The sequence below is a fragment of the Symphalangus syndactylus genome, chromosome 9, assembly GCF_028878055.3.
Source record: "Symphalangus syndactylus isolate Jambi chromosome 9, NHGRI_mSymSyn1-v2.1_pri, whole genome shotgun sequence".
NCBI lineage: Eukaryota > Metazoa > Chordata > Mammalia > Primates > Hylobatidae > Symphalangus > Symphalangus syndactylus.
Window position 1 is genome coordinate 59,575,160 of NC_072431.2, and position 11,788 is coordinate 59,586,947.

Consider the following 11,788-nt stretch of genomic DNA (forward strand, 5'->3'; position numbering starts at 1 on the left):
TTACACAAACACAATGTCACACCTAGCCTAGCAGTTACCCAGACCTAGGCTGCAGATGTGTGCAGGGCAATGGAGATGTGCTCTAAGTGTTCTCATCCATTCCTTTTACCAGGTGGAGGGAGGGGCGCCAAAACCCTCAAGGAATGCGACTTCAGAAATCCAAGACGCGGTTGCAGGGACTCACAGGCTGCGCTGTGCACACTCGACAATACACACAAGTCGCCTGCCTCCCCGTCCACACGTACATAGTAACATATCAAGCATCGTCCTCATCAAAAAAACAACAGAAAAAAAACCACTTGAGGTACCTGATTCTGGGGTACACCAGGCACGTTGTCCCGAATCCATCCCACCCAGACACCCCCTGACTCGTACACACATGTACAGAAACGCAGACACACAAAGACGCCCACGGACACACTCACACGGACGAAAACCACCTTGTGCTGCCTCGCCCGCGTCCGCGCACGTCCTGGCGCCCCCGTGTGTTACTTTGGGGGATCGCAGTCTCCGCCGATCCAGGGAAGGCTGGGGGTGGGCGGGGGCAGGCGGTGCTCCATCGGCTCTCTCCACCTCCTCCACCCACCACGGGTTGCCCACCTAGAAAAGGGGAAAGCGAGCCCGGCTGGCCACGGGCGAGTCTGGAACTGGGGGTTAGATGCCTGGATCCTGGCTGATGGAAGTTGGTCTTGGATGCCAAGTGGGACTTGGGAGAAGAACTCACAGAATTTGGGAAGCAGCCGACTCCCAGGTCCAGGGAAAAGCGAGGCCCAGGGCGAGTCAGGAGGCCGCGCTGCTGCCCACCTCGGTCCTGGGCAGCGGCTTCTTTCCTCCGCTTGGCAGGGGTGGGGTAGGGGCGCACAGCCAGCAGCCCTCCTCAGAACCCCTCTCCACCTCCCCCTTCTCCCCGGGAAGTCATTAGCCCCATTGCCACAGGGCTTAGAGATCCTCTCTGATACAGGCTGCTGAGAAAGGGGAAGATAATGTGTCTCATTTCTCCCCACTGGGAAGTGAAACAGACACAGAGAGTGGCCAAAAGGTCCATTTTATTGTCATACAATCGTGGTCACTGTGACAAGGAGGTGGCAGCCAAGGAGAGCAGCACAGTAGCAAAACCAGAGCTGGGGAAAGTGGCGAAGCGGCGGCTGCCCCCACCCCCCACCTTGTCCACATTCTTCCACCTGCTGGTGTCCACCTCTGCCCACATCTCGGATCCCATCCCCGGCGAACCCCTAACTCACTGCCAACATTCTCCTAGCACCTATGCATTGCCCAACAAGAAGCTCAAGCTAACATCATCACACAGAGTGAAGTTCTAGGTCATGCTTTAGGCTTGGGACACCCGGGTTCTATTCGCTGGGAGGCTCCTAGCTACTCTGAATGACTTACAAGTCACTTTGATCTTTCCCAGCCTTCTGTTTTCTCCCTCTGCCTTTGATGTGGGGAACCAGTATTGGAGACAGCGCTGTGCAGATGCAGCTGTTACTACTTGCAATTAAATAGAAGACTCTCAAAGTTCTAAAAGCATAAATGATCCAGAGGAAGGGAGTGGTGTCCAGAAATACCAGGAGGTGGGAATTCCAGTTGCACTAGAAGGCGGCCTGGTTGGAACCAGGAGACAGCCCGTATGGCAGGCTGAGGGACCTGCCCTCCACTGTACCAAACTCTTCAGCTAGAACCACACCATCCCCCCCGCCCCACGCTTGGGTGAGCTGGGGCACGGGGGATCCTGCGAAATAACAACGTTGTGCAAAGCTGGAGGAAACCCCAGTGAGAGAGGCAGGCTCAGAAAGTGCATCACCAGGTGAACAAGGACCCAAATGGGGAAGCATTCTAAATATATTTCATTTTACAGTATCTCTCTCTCTCTCTCTCTCTGGATTGCACACTGGGCTGGTGATGGGAAGGAAAACAGGGACAGAAAAATGGGCACTGCGGTGTTAAGCGTTGTAGAGATCCAGAGAGGATGAGGATGAGGGGCTAGAGAGAAGTGGGGAGAAGGCACTGATCTCTGGCACCAGAGGCTTGAGCAGGGGGAGGGGCTTGGAGTGGGGAGGGCAGTGCAGAGCCAGTTTTTAGGGATTTAGAAAGGGCAGGAGGAAGAAAAGAAACGCGGATTGGGCGGCTGCGCTCGGGAACGAGGCTGGGCATCCCACACACTCCTGAGTGCTTCCACCCACGAGGGGGCAGAAGGGAGAAGCCAGGAAAGGGGGAGTTCATGCCCGGGGTGAGGTCATGGAGAGGGAAGGAAGGACTCTGAAGCCTGTGCAGGGACCAGTTCTTTGGGAAAAGAGAGGGTGGATAACAGCAGCTCAAGGCCCCCACCCCCCCACCCAATAGTCCGCAAGTTCAGGTCAGGGAATGGGCAATGGTGTTTGGGGGAGCTAGAGGCAAGATAGTAAGGGGAAAAGGGACAGAGTGGGGAGACCTGCGCCGGTAAGGGCAGGAGGGCAGGAGTCAGAGGGGACTTCTCAGGAGACGCAGCGTCGGAAAAGGCAGGAAAGTGGCTGGCTGGGGAAACTGCGGAAGAGGACGGGTCTTTTTCCCCTTCTCCGCCAGAGGAGAGGCCTCAGATGTCGGCCTCCAGCAGGTACTGTTCAGTATAACCCTTCACCAGCTCCAGCCCCAGCCCGGCCTGGCAGAAGTCAGCCAGCTGTGACCACAGCTGGGGCTCCAGGAAGAGCTGGCACATGACGTTGAGGCCGGCGAGGCGCGGGGCCTGGCGCTGCAGGTGCCACAGCAGCTGGCTCTGCACCTGCGCGCCGTCGCTACCGAAGGCGTCGATGTTGAGATAGCGCCAAGTGCCGTCCCCTCCGTGCGGGATGGGGAAGGGGCGCGTGCACAGCGTGAGCACGCGCGGGCGCGCGCGGCTGTCCACGCGCCACTCCAGGCCCTTGGCCGCCAGCAGGCGCAGGTTGCTTTCGCTTGGCCGGTAGGGCTGCCAGTCTTGGATGATGGTCCCGCCCGGAAGCACGTCGCGCTGCACGGAGGGCGACAGCAGGAGGCGTGCCACGTCGCCGCCTGCCTCGGACACGGCCTCGGTGGGCAGGGGCGAGAAGGTGCCAGAGGTCCGCAGCGCCGCCAGCCGCGCGCCCAGCCCGGCCAGCAGCGCGGACGCGTTGAATCGGACCAAAAGGATGCCCTGCGGGTGGCATGAGTGAGCGCGGGGTGGGCGCGGCAGGGCTGGCGAGCCCGGCGCCTCTCGGCAGGCATCTTCACTCCCACGTTCACGCCCGCGGGCTCCCACCTGGGTCCCTCTGGAGGAGCGACCGTGAGGGCTCCGGGCCGAGTGGGGTATGGGAAAGCCTGGGTTTCAAGGGTACCAGACAGGGACCAGGGGCACGGGCTCCCAATACGTGGATCCCCAAGAAGAGGTGGGATCAGTATGGAGTAGCCAGGGAACTGAGGGCGCGGGTCCCCGGGTCTCCAGGGACGTGAAAGCCAGGGAGGCCGATCAGTCAGTAGGATTGGGGAGGCGCAGAGGGAGGACAAAGGCTCAGAGGAGAAGGTTTGGGTCCCTGAACAGAGGCAGGATCCTAGGGGAGGCAGGGTCCCCGAAGTTGGGAAGTAAGGACTAGGGTTTCAGGCTGGGAGTCCGGAGTTTGACTTCCCCTGGGTCAAAGGGTGTGGTAAGGACTGGGAGTCCCAGGGCAAGGCTTATGGGCCGCGCCACTCGGTAAAGCCCAGAGAGAGAGAAAGCCCGTGTTCTGCTGGGGGTAGGGAGGGTCTCCCCGTATGCCCCAGCAGAGAGGCCCAGCCATCCGAGCTCCCCGTCCTTCTCACCTGCTTGGTGATTAGGCGGTATTTCTTCAGCTCCCGGGGGCCCAGCTGGTCATCCCGGGTGAGCCGTGCCACCTTGACCCCCGGGTGCTGTCGCTTGACCAGCTGCGAGCAGAAGCGCTGCAGCAGCCCGGCCACGCCCTTCCCGCGCTCCCAGGGCGCCACGCGCAGCCCCTCCACCAGCGCCGTCTCCCCGGCGTCGATCACGTTCACCGACTCCAGGGCGATCTGCGGACCGAGGCCGTTAGCGCGGGGCCCTCCCCGCCTCCGCCCCTGCCAGGGCTGTCGGCTCACTGGGCTCTCCTCTTCCCACACGCTGAGCACTCCGCGTCACCACCCGGGCACCAGGCCAGGCCTGGGGTGGCACGGCACTTGGGCCTCAGATTACAGAGCTGGCGGAACAGTCATTCGCGGGGGCTTCGTCCACCTTTTTTTTTTTTTTTTTTTTAAATTTAGGACAGGGTCTCCTCACCCAGGCTGGAGCGCAGTGGTGGGATCACAGCTCACTGCAGCCTCAAACTCCTGGGCTCAAGCGATCCCCTCCACCCTCAATCCTTTCTAGTAGCTGGGACAACAGGCACGCACCCCTACTCTCGGCTTTTTATTTATTTTTTTTTAGAGACAGGGGTCTCGCATGTTGCCCAGACTGGTCTGGAACTCCTAGCCTCAAGTGATCCTCCTGCCTCGGCCTCCCAAAGAGCTGGGGTTACAGGCTTGAGTCGACGCGCCCGGCCCCTTCCACCTCTTGAGATACTCCAGCTCAGAGTGCGTCAAGTTCCGGACCGCTCGCCACGCCCCTTCCTTAGCTCCTCCCCCGGGAGTTTGCCACGCCCCACTTCCTCTTAGCTCCTTCGCCAGCCCAACTCTAAGCTCTTCCTGCTCCCACCCCTAGCCTACCCTCTCTCTCCTGCTCCCCACCTTTTTTGCTTTTACCCCCAGAAACTCCTCCGGTGGATCCTCGAACTTTCAAACGCTCACCTGTCCCTCTGGTTCCTCTGCTTTAGGAGTCGTCCACCCCACCCTCACTGACATAGCCCCTGGATCCGCACTGCACGCCCTGCACTTTGGTCCCAAAGCATGCTTTATTTCCTCAGCATCCGGACGAAGGCTGGGGAGAAGCTCTCATCCTCCTTTTCCTAAGATCCACGCACCCGCAGGTGGCTTCACCCCATGTCACCTGGGCCCTGCCCCCGGGCTCACCACGCCTCCGTTGCGCTTGGCCAGCACCACCGTGCGGTCGGGGTCCCGGAGCCAGCTGTGGTAGCGGCTAGGAAGGTAGTCCAGGCCGCCGTAGATGCCCCCCGAGATGGCCAGCACTTCCTCAAATTCCCGTTCCGTGGCCACCACGAAGTCCAATGGCTCGGCCTCAGCCTCAGGCCCCAATCCTGACCCAGGATCGGCCCGCGACAACTCGGCCTTGGCCTCAGGCCCTGACTCAGCCCCCAGGGGCTCAGCCTGAGCCTCAGGCCCCGATCCCGACCTGGGCTCGGCCTCCACCTCCTGTGGCCGGATTTCAGAGCTTGGCTGTGCATCTCGGGCAGTCTCCTTTTCCGGCTTAGGGCCCTCTGAGGTGGCTGTGCCACAGCTGGCTTCCAGCTTCATGACCCTGAAGAAAAAAGAGAATTCAGCACCTGGATCAGCCCCTTTGTTTCCACATCTGGGGCCCTGCACACAAACGGTCCTAATGCCCCTTCCTACACAAATACCCTTTCTTTTTCTTTTATTTATTTATTTATTTATTTATTTATTTATTTATTGAGACGGAATCTCGTTCTGCCGCCCAGGCTGGAGTGCAGTGGCGCGATCTCGGCTCACTGCAACCTCTGCCTTCTGGCTTCAAACTATTCTCCTGCCTTCACCTCCTGAGTTGCTGGGACTACAGGCACGTGCCACCATGCCTGGCTAATTTTTGTATTTTTAGTAGAGACGGAGTTTCACCATGTTGGCCAGGCTGATCTTGAATTCCTGACTTCAGGTGATCCTCCCACCTCAGCTTCCCAAAGTGCTAGGATTACAGGCGTGAGCCACCACATTGGCCCCTTTCTTCATTTCTTCTTATTATTTTTTTAATACAGATAGGGATCTCACTATGTTGCCCAGGCTGGTCTCGAACTCCTGGGTTCGAGATCCTCCTACCTTGGCCTCCCAAAGTGCTGGGATTACAGGTGTGAGCCACTGTACCTGGCCCACACCCTTTCTTTTCTGCTGTCCACACAGACCCTGGGAGTGGAGGGCTCCCAGCTCCCTCCCTCTTCCCACCAGCTTCCAGAAATCTCAGCTCTACCCACTCCACTCTTATAGGATGCTCCCTAACAGTCAGAAACTTAGAACCCTGTGAGCTCCCCATAGACTAGCCCCAGATCCAGGGACCCAGGCAAAAGAAAAAAGGCACTTAGGGGTAGTTTAAAAAAAAAAAAAAAGGAAGCCCGGGCACAGAGACTCATGCCTGTACTCCCAGTGCTTTGGGAGGCCAAGGCAGGTGGATTGGTTGAGTCATGGAGTTTAAGAACAGCCTGGGCAATATAGTGAGACTCTGTCTCTACAAAAAATACAAAAAATTAGCCGGGCATGGTTGTGCAGTGGGCGTGTAGTCCCAGCTGCTCTGAGGCTGAAGTGGGAGGATCATTTGAGCCAAGGAGACAAGGTTGCAGTGAGCCGTGATCACACCACGGCACTCCAGCCTGTGTGACAGAGAGAGAACCTGTGTCAAAAAAAAAAAAAAAAAGGGGCACACTCCTTCAAGGATCCCATCACCTCTCTAAGACCTCTGCAAGGACAACATGAGAAAGAAACTCCCAGTGTCACCTCTCTGTCCACAAGAAAGTTCCCAGAGAACAGTGGAGGATTCACCCTCACCCCATTTCCTGCCACTACCAGCTACAATCCCAGCCAGGGCAAAGGGGGAAGGTGTAGACCCCAAATATACTCCATATTGCTGCCCCAGTTCCCCATCCCCTCACGTCCACCTCTTGACATACGCATTCATATATAAGCAAGATAGATAGCGCCACTAGAAAATGTCAAGCCAACCTAGCACGGCGGCTCAGCTGAGGCGGGTAGATCACCTGAGGTCAGGAGTTCGAGACCAGCCTGGCCAGCATGATGAAAACCCATCTCTACCAAAAATACAAAAATTAGCCAAGCATGGTGGTGGACGCCTATAATCCCAGCTACTAGGGAGGCTGAGGCACAAGAGTCACTTGAACCCGGGAGGTGGAGGTTGTAGTGAGCCTGAGCCGAGGTTGAGCCACTGCACTCAGCCTGGGCAACAGAGTGAGAGTCTGTCTCAAGAAAAAAAAAAAGAAGGAGAAGGAGAAGGAGAAGAAAGAAGAAAGAAGAAAAAAGAAGAAGAAGAAGAAGAAGAAGAAGAAGAAGAAGAAGAAGAAGAAGAAGAAGAAGAAGAAGAAGAAGAAGAAAGAAGAAGAAGAAAATGTCAAGACATTCTTTCTAAGCCAGTCAACACCCCCCGCCCCCACCCCTTTCCTTCCTTCTGCCCCTCTTCCCCATAGGGAGACTTGAGCTCTGTCCACTCCAGGACTAGGAACCGTTTGAAAAGTGTTCTGTCGGAGCTCCACCAAAATGAAAGAGAAAGCCTCCTATCCAAGTCCCAGCGATTTCTATTTCTGGGCCTGTCTCTTCCAGATCAGCCAAATCAACCAATCAAATCCCCCCTCTCTCTTTCAGCCAATGATAATGCTCACCTCAGATAACCTACATTAAGCCTCATTAACCAACATCCCAAGGGCACACAGACCAGCTACTCTGTGGGGGTGATATTGACTTATTGACTGAACTGGACTTTTTTTTTTTTTACAAAAGTTTGACCTAGGTTTGGGGAAGGTTGACCAGCAGTGGGACCAAGGAGTGGTTTGCACTTCCAAGCCATACACAGGGCTTGCCTAAACGCGGTATGCTTGCTATACAAACCAAGCTTCCAGACAAGAGTCCCATCTCCCTCTTTGTTTTCTGATTCTTTCTCATCTGATTCCAACACCTGGAGATTACCTGGATATGGAGCCAGAATTATCAGAGGAGAGGAGAAAGCCAGGCTCAGAGGATTTAGATCCCCTGCTGGGGCCATTAAAGACCATCAGGTTCAACCCATTCTTTTCACAATCAAGGAGATTAAGAGCCTTGCCCGAGGTGACTCAGTCTGGGCAGAGCCAGGCTAAAAGTTAAGTTTCCTTGGCTTCCAGGCCAGGGGGGAAGACCTCTTATTATTATTGTTGTTGCTTTTTTGTTATTTTATTTTATTCTTTTGAGTCAGGGTCTTGCTCTGTCATCCAGGCTGGAGTACAATGGCATCATCATAGCTCACTGCAGCCTCAACCTCCTGGGCTCAAGCGATCCTCCCACCTTAGCCTCCCGAGTAGCTGGGACTACAGGCGTGTGCCACCACACCTGGCTACTTTTTAAAATGTTTAATTTTTTGTAGAGATGGAGGTCCCACTATTTTGTCCAGGCTGGTCTTGAACTCCTGGGCTCAAGTGATCCTCTCACCTCCACTTCCCAAAGTGCTGGGATATCAGGTCTGAGCCACCATGCCCGGCCAAGATCTGTTTTCAGTGTATCTGGATCTCTGAACCCAGCCTGAACAGCAAGGAGGGGAACTACTGGGTCCTTGAACAGGAGTTGAAGGGCCCAGGTGGGATAAGCTGATGAAGAACCAGAGATGCAGTTGCTAGGAACTCCCTCACTGTCTGGCCCACACTGTCAGCAATCCCTATGCCAACACACAAGCCCCCATGCCTGGAACCAGCCCAAGCCCCAGACCTCTTGCACCATGCTCTGAGGACAATGGGTCCCAAAGAAGAGCAAGCTAGCTCCTGACTCCATCTATAGCTCCAGGCAACATGAACCAGCTGTTCATGGGTCCCAGGAAAATGCAAGCTAGTGGTTCAGTGGTGCCTCCAGCAATACCCTCACTACCCCCAAAGGTGATAAGTTGTGAGCAACCGGTAGACTGGAACCCACCTGACTCATTCAAGACATTTGGCTCCAGTCTCCTTCCCTTGCTTACAGTAAGGAGACCCTTTCCAAATGGTATTTCTACATCTCAGATAAGGTTGTCTGTGGTGGGAGTAAGGGTAGGGGTGGACGTGGGGAGTTCCCAGATTCACTGGGAAGGAAGAACTTTCCAATGCATCCCCCATCTTTCAACCCAGGCACCACCTCTACCCCTGTTCCCTTTTGGCGGACATGAACAAAGGTTCCCAGGTCCTTCAACCTTGGAGGAGGTGAGTAATAAAACAGGTCAGGGATTCCAGGCCAAGCCAAAGCTGTGGGCTGGCCTGTAACCCTTGCTTCACATGCTGACCACTTCCTACCCTCCAGTCCAGCACCCTCCAGCCTGGCTCCATGGAACTCTTAACTCTCATCAGATGTCTAGGCAGAGGCTGAGGCAGCTGGTGAGTCCAGGGCACTGTTGGAAATGTAGTCCAGGTATCTCCCGGACCAAGCGCCCTCCTAGAAGAGGGACAGCATTTCTTGGCCAGGCGCGTGGTTCATGCCTGTAATCCCAGCACTTCGGGAGGCCGAGGGAGGCGGATCATCTGAGGTCAGGGGTTCAAGACCAGCCTGAACAACATGGAGAAACTCTGTTTCTACTAAAAAAAAAAAAAATACAAAAGTAGCTGGGCATGCTGGTGCATTCCTGTAATCCCAGCTACTCAGGAGGCTGAGGCAGGAGAATCGCTTGAACCTGGGAGGCAGAGACTGTGGTGATCCTAGATCGCGCTATTGCACTCCAGCCTGGGCAACAAGAGTGAAATGCCGTCAAAAAAAAAAAAAGAGAGAAAAAGAGGAACAGTACTTCTCTCTTCATCCCTATCCCCACATCCTTGGGGACATTCTTTAAATCTCATAAATATGAATGATCTCTTTGGGGAGGGGGTGATCGGAGTCATAGCTGGGCATGATCAGAGTCAGAGCTGGGAATGCCGGGAGCCCACCCACCCGCACCCCACTCCCACCACACCCCACACACCTGAAATATCGATGCCCCTGAGGCCGATGGCTTCTTGACACTGGGGGAGGGAGGAGAGGGAGGGAAGGGAGAGCCCAGTCGCCTGAGAGGCGGAGACAAAGAAGGCAGCTGCACAAAGCGCCCAAATATGAGAGCGAAAAGGACGGGAATGGAGGCAGAGAGCAGACAAAAGCGGACAGGAGATGCGGCCGCAGGGGACAGGCAGGGAGCGGGAGGAGGCTTCCACACCGAATCACAGACATGACACCTCGTGACTCCGGGCCCAGCAGATGAAAAAAAAAAAAAAATCCTAGCACGCACCCCTTCCCCTGGGACACTGTAAATAGAAAGGAGCGTGACACACCCCCTTCGCCCCGAGGTGTGGGGGGCGGGGATCCGTGGAGGAGAAGGGGTCAAGGGGAAAAGAAAGTCAGAAAAAAGGCTGTAAGAGGACAACCTTGGAAACAGAGACAGGGAAGAGGCGATGAAGTGGGGGCGGGAGGGAAGGCCTAGGGGGTGGGCAGAGGCAGAGGCCGGGGAAGATGGCCCAGCGAAAGGGGGTAGGGGGAGGGCCCCAGAGGGCCGCAGTCGTGGAGGACGGGGCCTGTCTTGCAGGGTCTTCCCGAGTGAGGGTCTTCCCTCTGCGTCTATCCCGGATTGGGGGCTTGGGCTTGGGCTTCGGCTTCGGCGAGAGGGAGATTGCGAAGGGAGCGATCTGCTTGGCGGGGGTTCCCCTGGGCACCGGACCCTGGGGACAGGTGGGAGCGACATGGCAACAGAGGGGGGCGGGGGAGCGCTTCTGGACACCTGAAGCGCAGCCTCTGACTCAGTTTTCTGGGTACTCGGACTGGGAGGGGCTGGGCAGAAGGGGGCGCAACCGCTTGGTCCCCCTGCGGGGCGGTGGCCTTCTGCTGCCCCATTCTGCGGTGGAGGAGCACGCTAGCCCCCTCCCCAGTCCCCAGGCCCGGCCGCCCCCGTACCTCGCCGGAGCCGGAGCTGGAGCCAGGGCCGAGATGCCGCAAAGCCAAGCGGGGCGGGCGGCGGGCGCAGACACCCCCAGTGCCAAGAGAGAGGTCCCTTTGGAGCCCCCAAGAGTCAAAGGAGGATGACGAGCGGGGACTCGGCCGCGCTGTCGGAGCCCGACTCGAATGTCGAAGGTCAGCCCTGGGGCAGCGTCGCGGCTCCGTTGGCGACGCGGGCCGGGCGCCCATCGGTTCAGGGTTTCGGGTGGCACGCGTGGCTCCCGCGGCGACGCTCCGGCGGCAGCTCCGAGGGGCGGAGACCCCGGCGACGCGGGAGAAACCCGGGACGGATCCGGAGCGGACTCGTGCCCTGCTGGCGGGGCCGGGGATCAGGGTGCGCCCTGGGCAGCTGGGTGGCCTCAAGCCCTACTAGCGAGACTCCACCCTGTGTCCCGGCTGGGGAGTGGGACTGAGGATGGTGGTGTCTCGGGTTTTGGTGGTGGTGATGCTGGTGTTGCTGGCTTAGTTATCTCCCCACCCCACGCCCAACACCTCTGTTCTCTGTCCGGGGGTCCCCCACTGCCCTGAAGTCCTCCTCCTCTAGGAGCCACCCCTCAATAGAATCTCCTCTCTCCATTATAAGCTCCAGACTTCATCCCCGGAAACTGATGGAATCAGAAACCCTAGAACACGGGAAGGTGAAGAGATATCAAGAGACAGAAGTTGAAAGGCTAAAAAGGGCAGAGCGAGGCCAAGACCTCTCCATCTTCTCACCACTGCGTGGGTGCCCGAGCACCCTGGTTCCCCGGGTGCACAAGGCCCCTAAATCCACAATGTACCCCACGGGACAGCAGGCAGAAAGACCTCCAGGTACACAGCGCACACCCAGGCACATTCACACAGACCTCTGCACTCAGGAGGCTCTGCACCCCACGCTGATCCTGGTGGCTGGGGAGGAAGAGGGAAGTGTGGAGCTGGGACTCGGGTGGGTGCACCGCTGCCCCTGCTCTAATAAGCCGGTGGCCCAGGCTCTTAACTCCTACAAGGTTCTCCATCCCACCTATAAAGTGAGCTCAAGGCT

At 57.2% G+C, this 11,788-nt stretch overlaps 1 protein-coding gene across 3 annotated transcripts; it reads right to left on the reverse strand.

Moving 5' to 3' along the window:
• Nucleotides 1-1,028: 1,028 nt before the first annotated feature.
• Nucleotides 1,029-10,998, reverse strand: NAT16 (N-acetyltransferase 16 (putative)). 3 transcript variants are annotated; one of them, XM_063609508.1, is made up of 6 exons: nucleotides 10,726-10,998; nucleotides 9,767-9,806; nucleotides 5,242-5,386; nucleotides 4,981-5,151; nucleotides 3,784-4,008; nucleotides 1,029-3,142 (listed from the first exon to the last, which is right to left on the reverse strand). In XM_063609508.1, the coding sequence occupies exons 3-6, from the start codon at nucleotides 5,380-5,382 to the stop codon at nucleotides 2,570-2,572; spliced, it is 1,110 nt and encodes a 369-aa protein (XP_063465578.1). In that variant the 5' UTR covers nucleotides 5,383-5,386; nucleotides 9,767-9,806; nucleotides 10,726-10,998; the 3' UTR covers nucleotides 1,029-2,569. The 3 variants fall into 3 exon arrangements, with proteins under 3 accessions (XP_063465578.1, XP_055148669.1, XP_055148668.1); XM_055292694.2 differs by lacking the exon at nucleotides 9,767-9,806; XM_055292693.2 differs by lacking the exon at nucleotides 10,726-10,998 and having other exon boundaries at nucleotides 9,767-9,976.
• Between the last annotated feature and the right edge of the window lie 790 nt (nucleotides 10,999-11,788).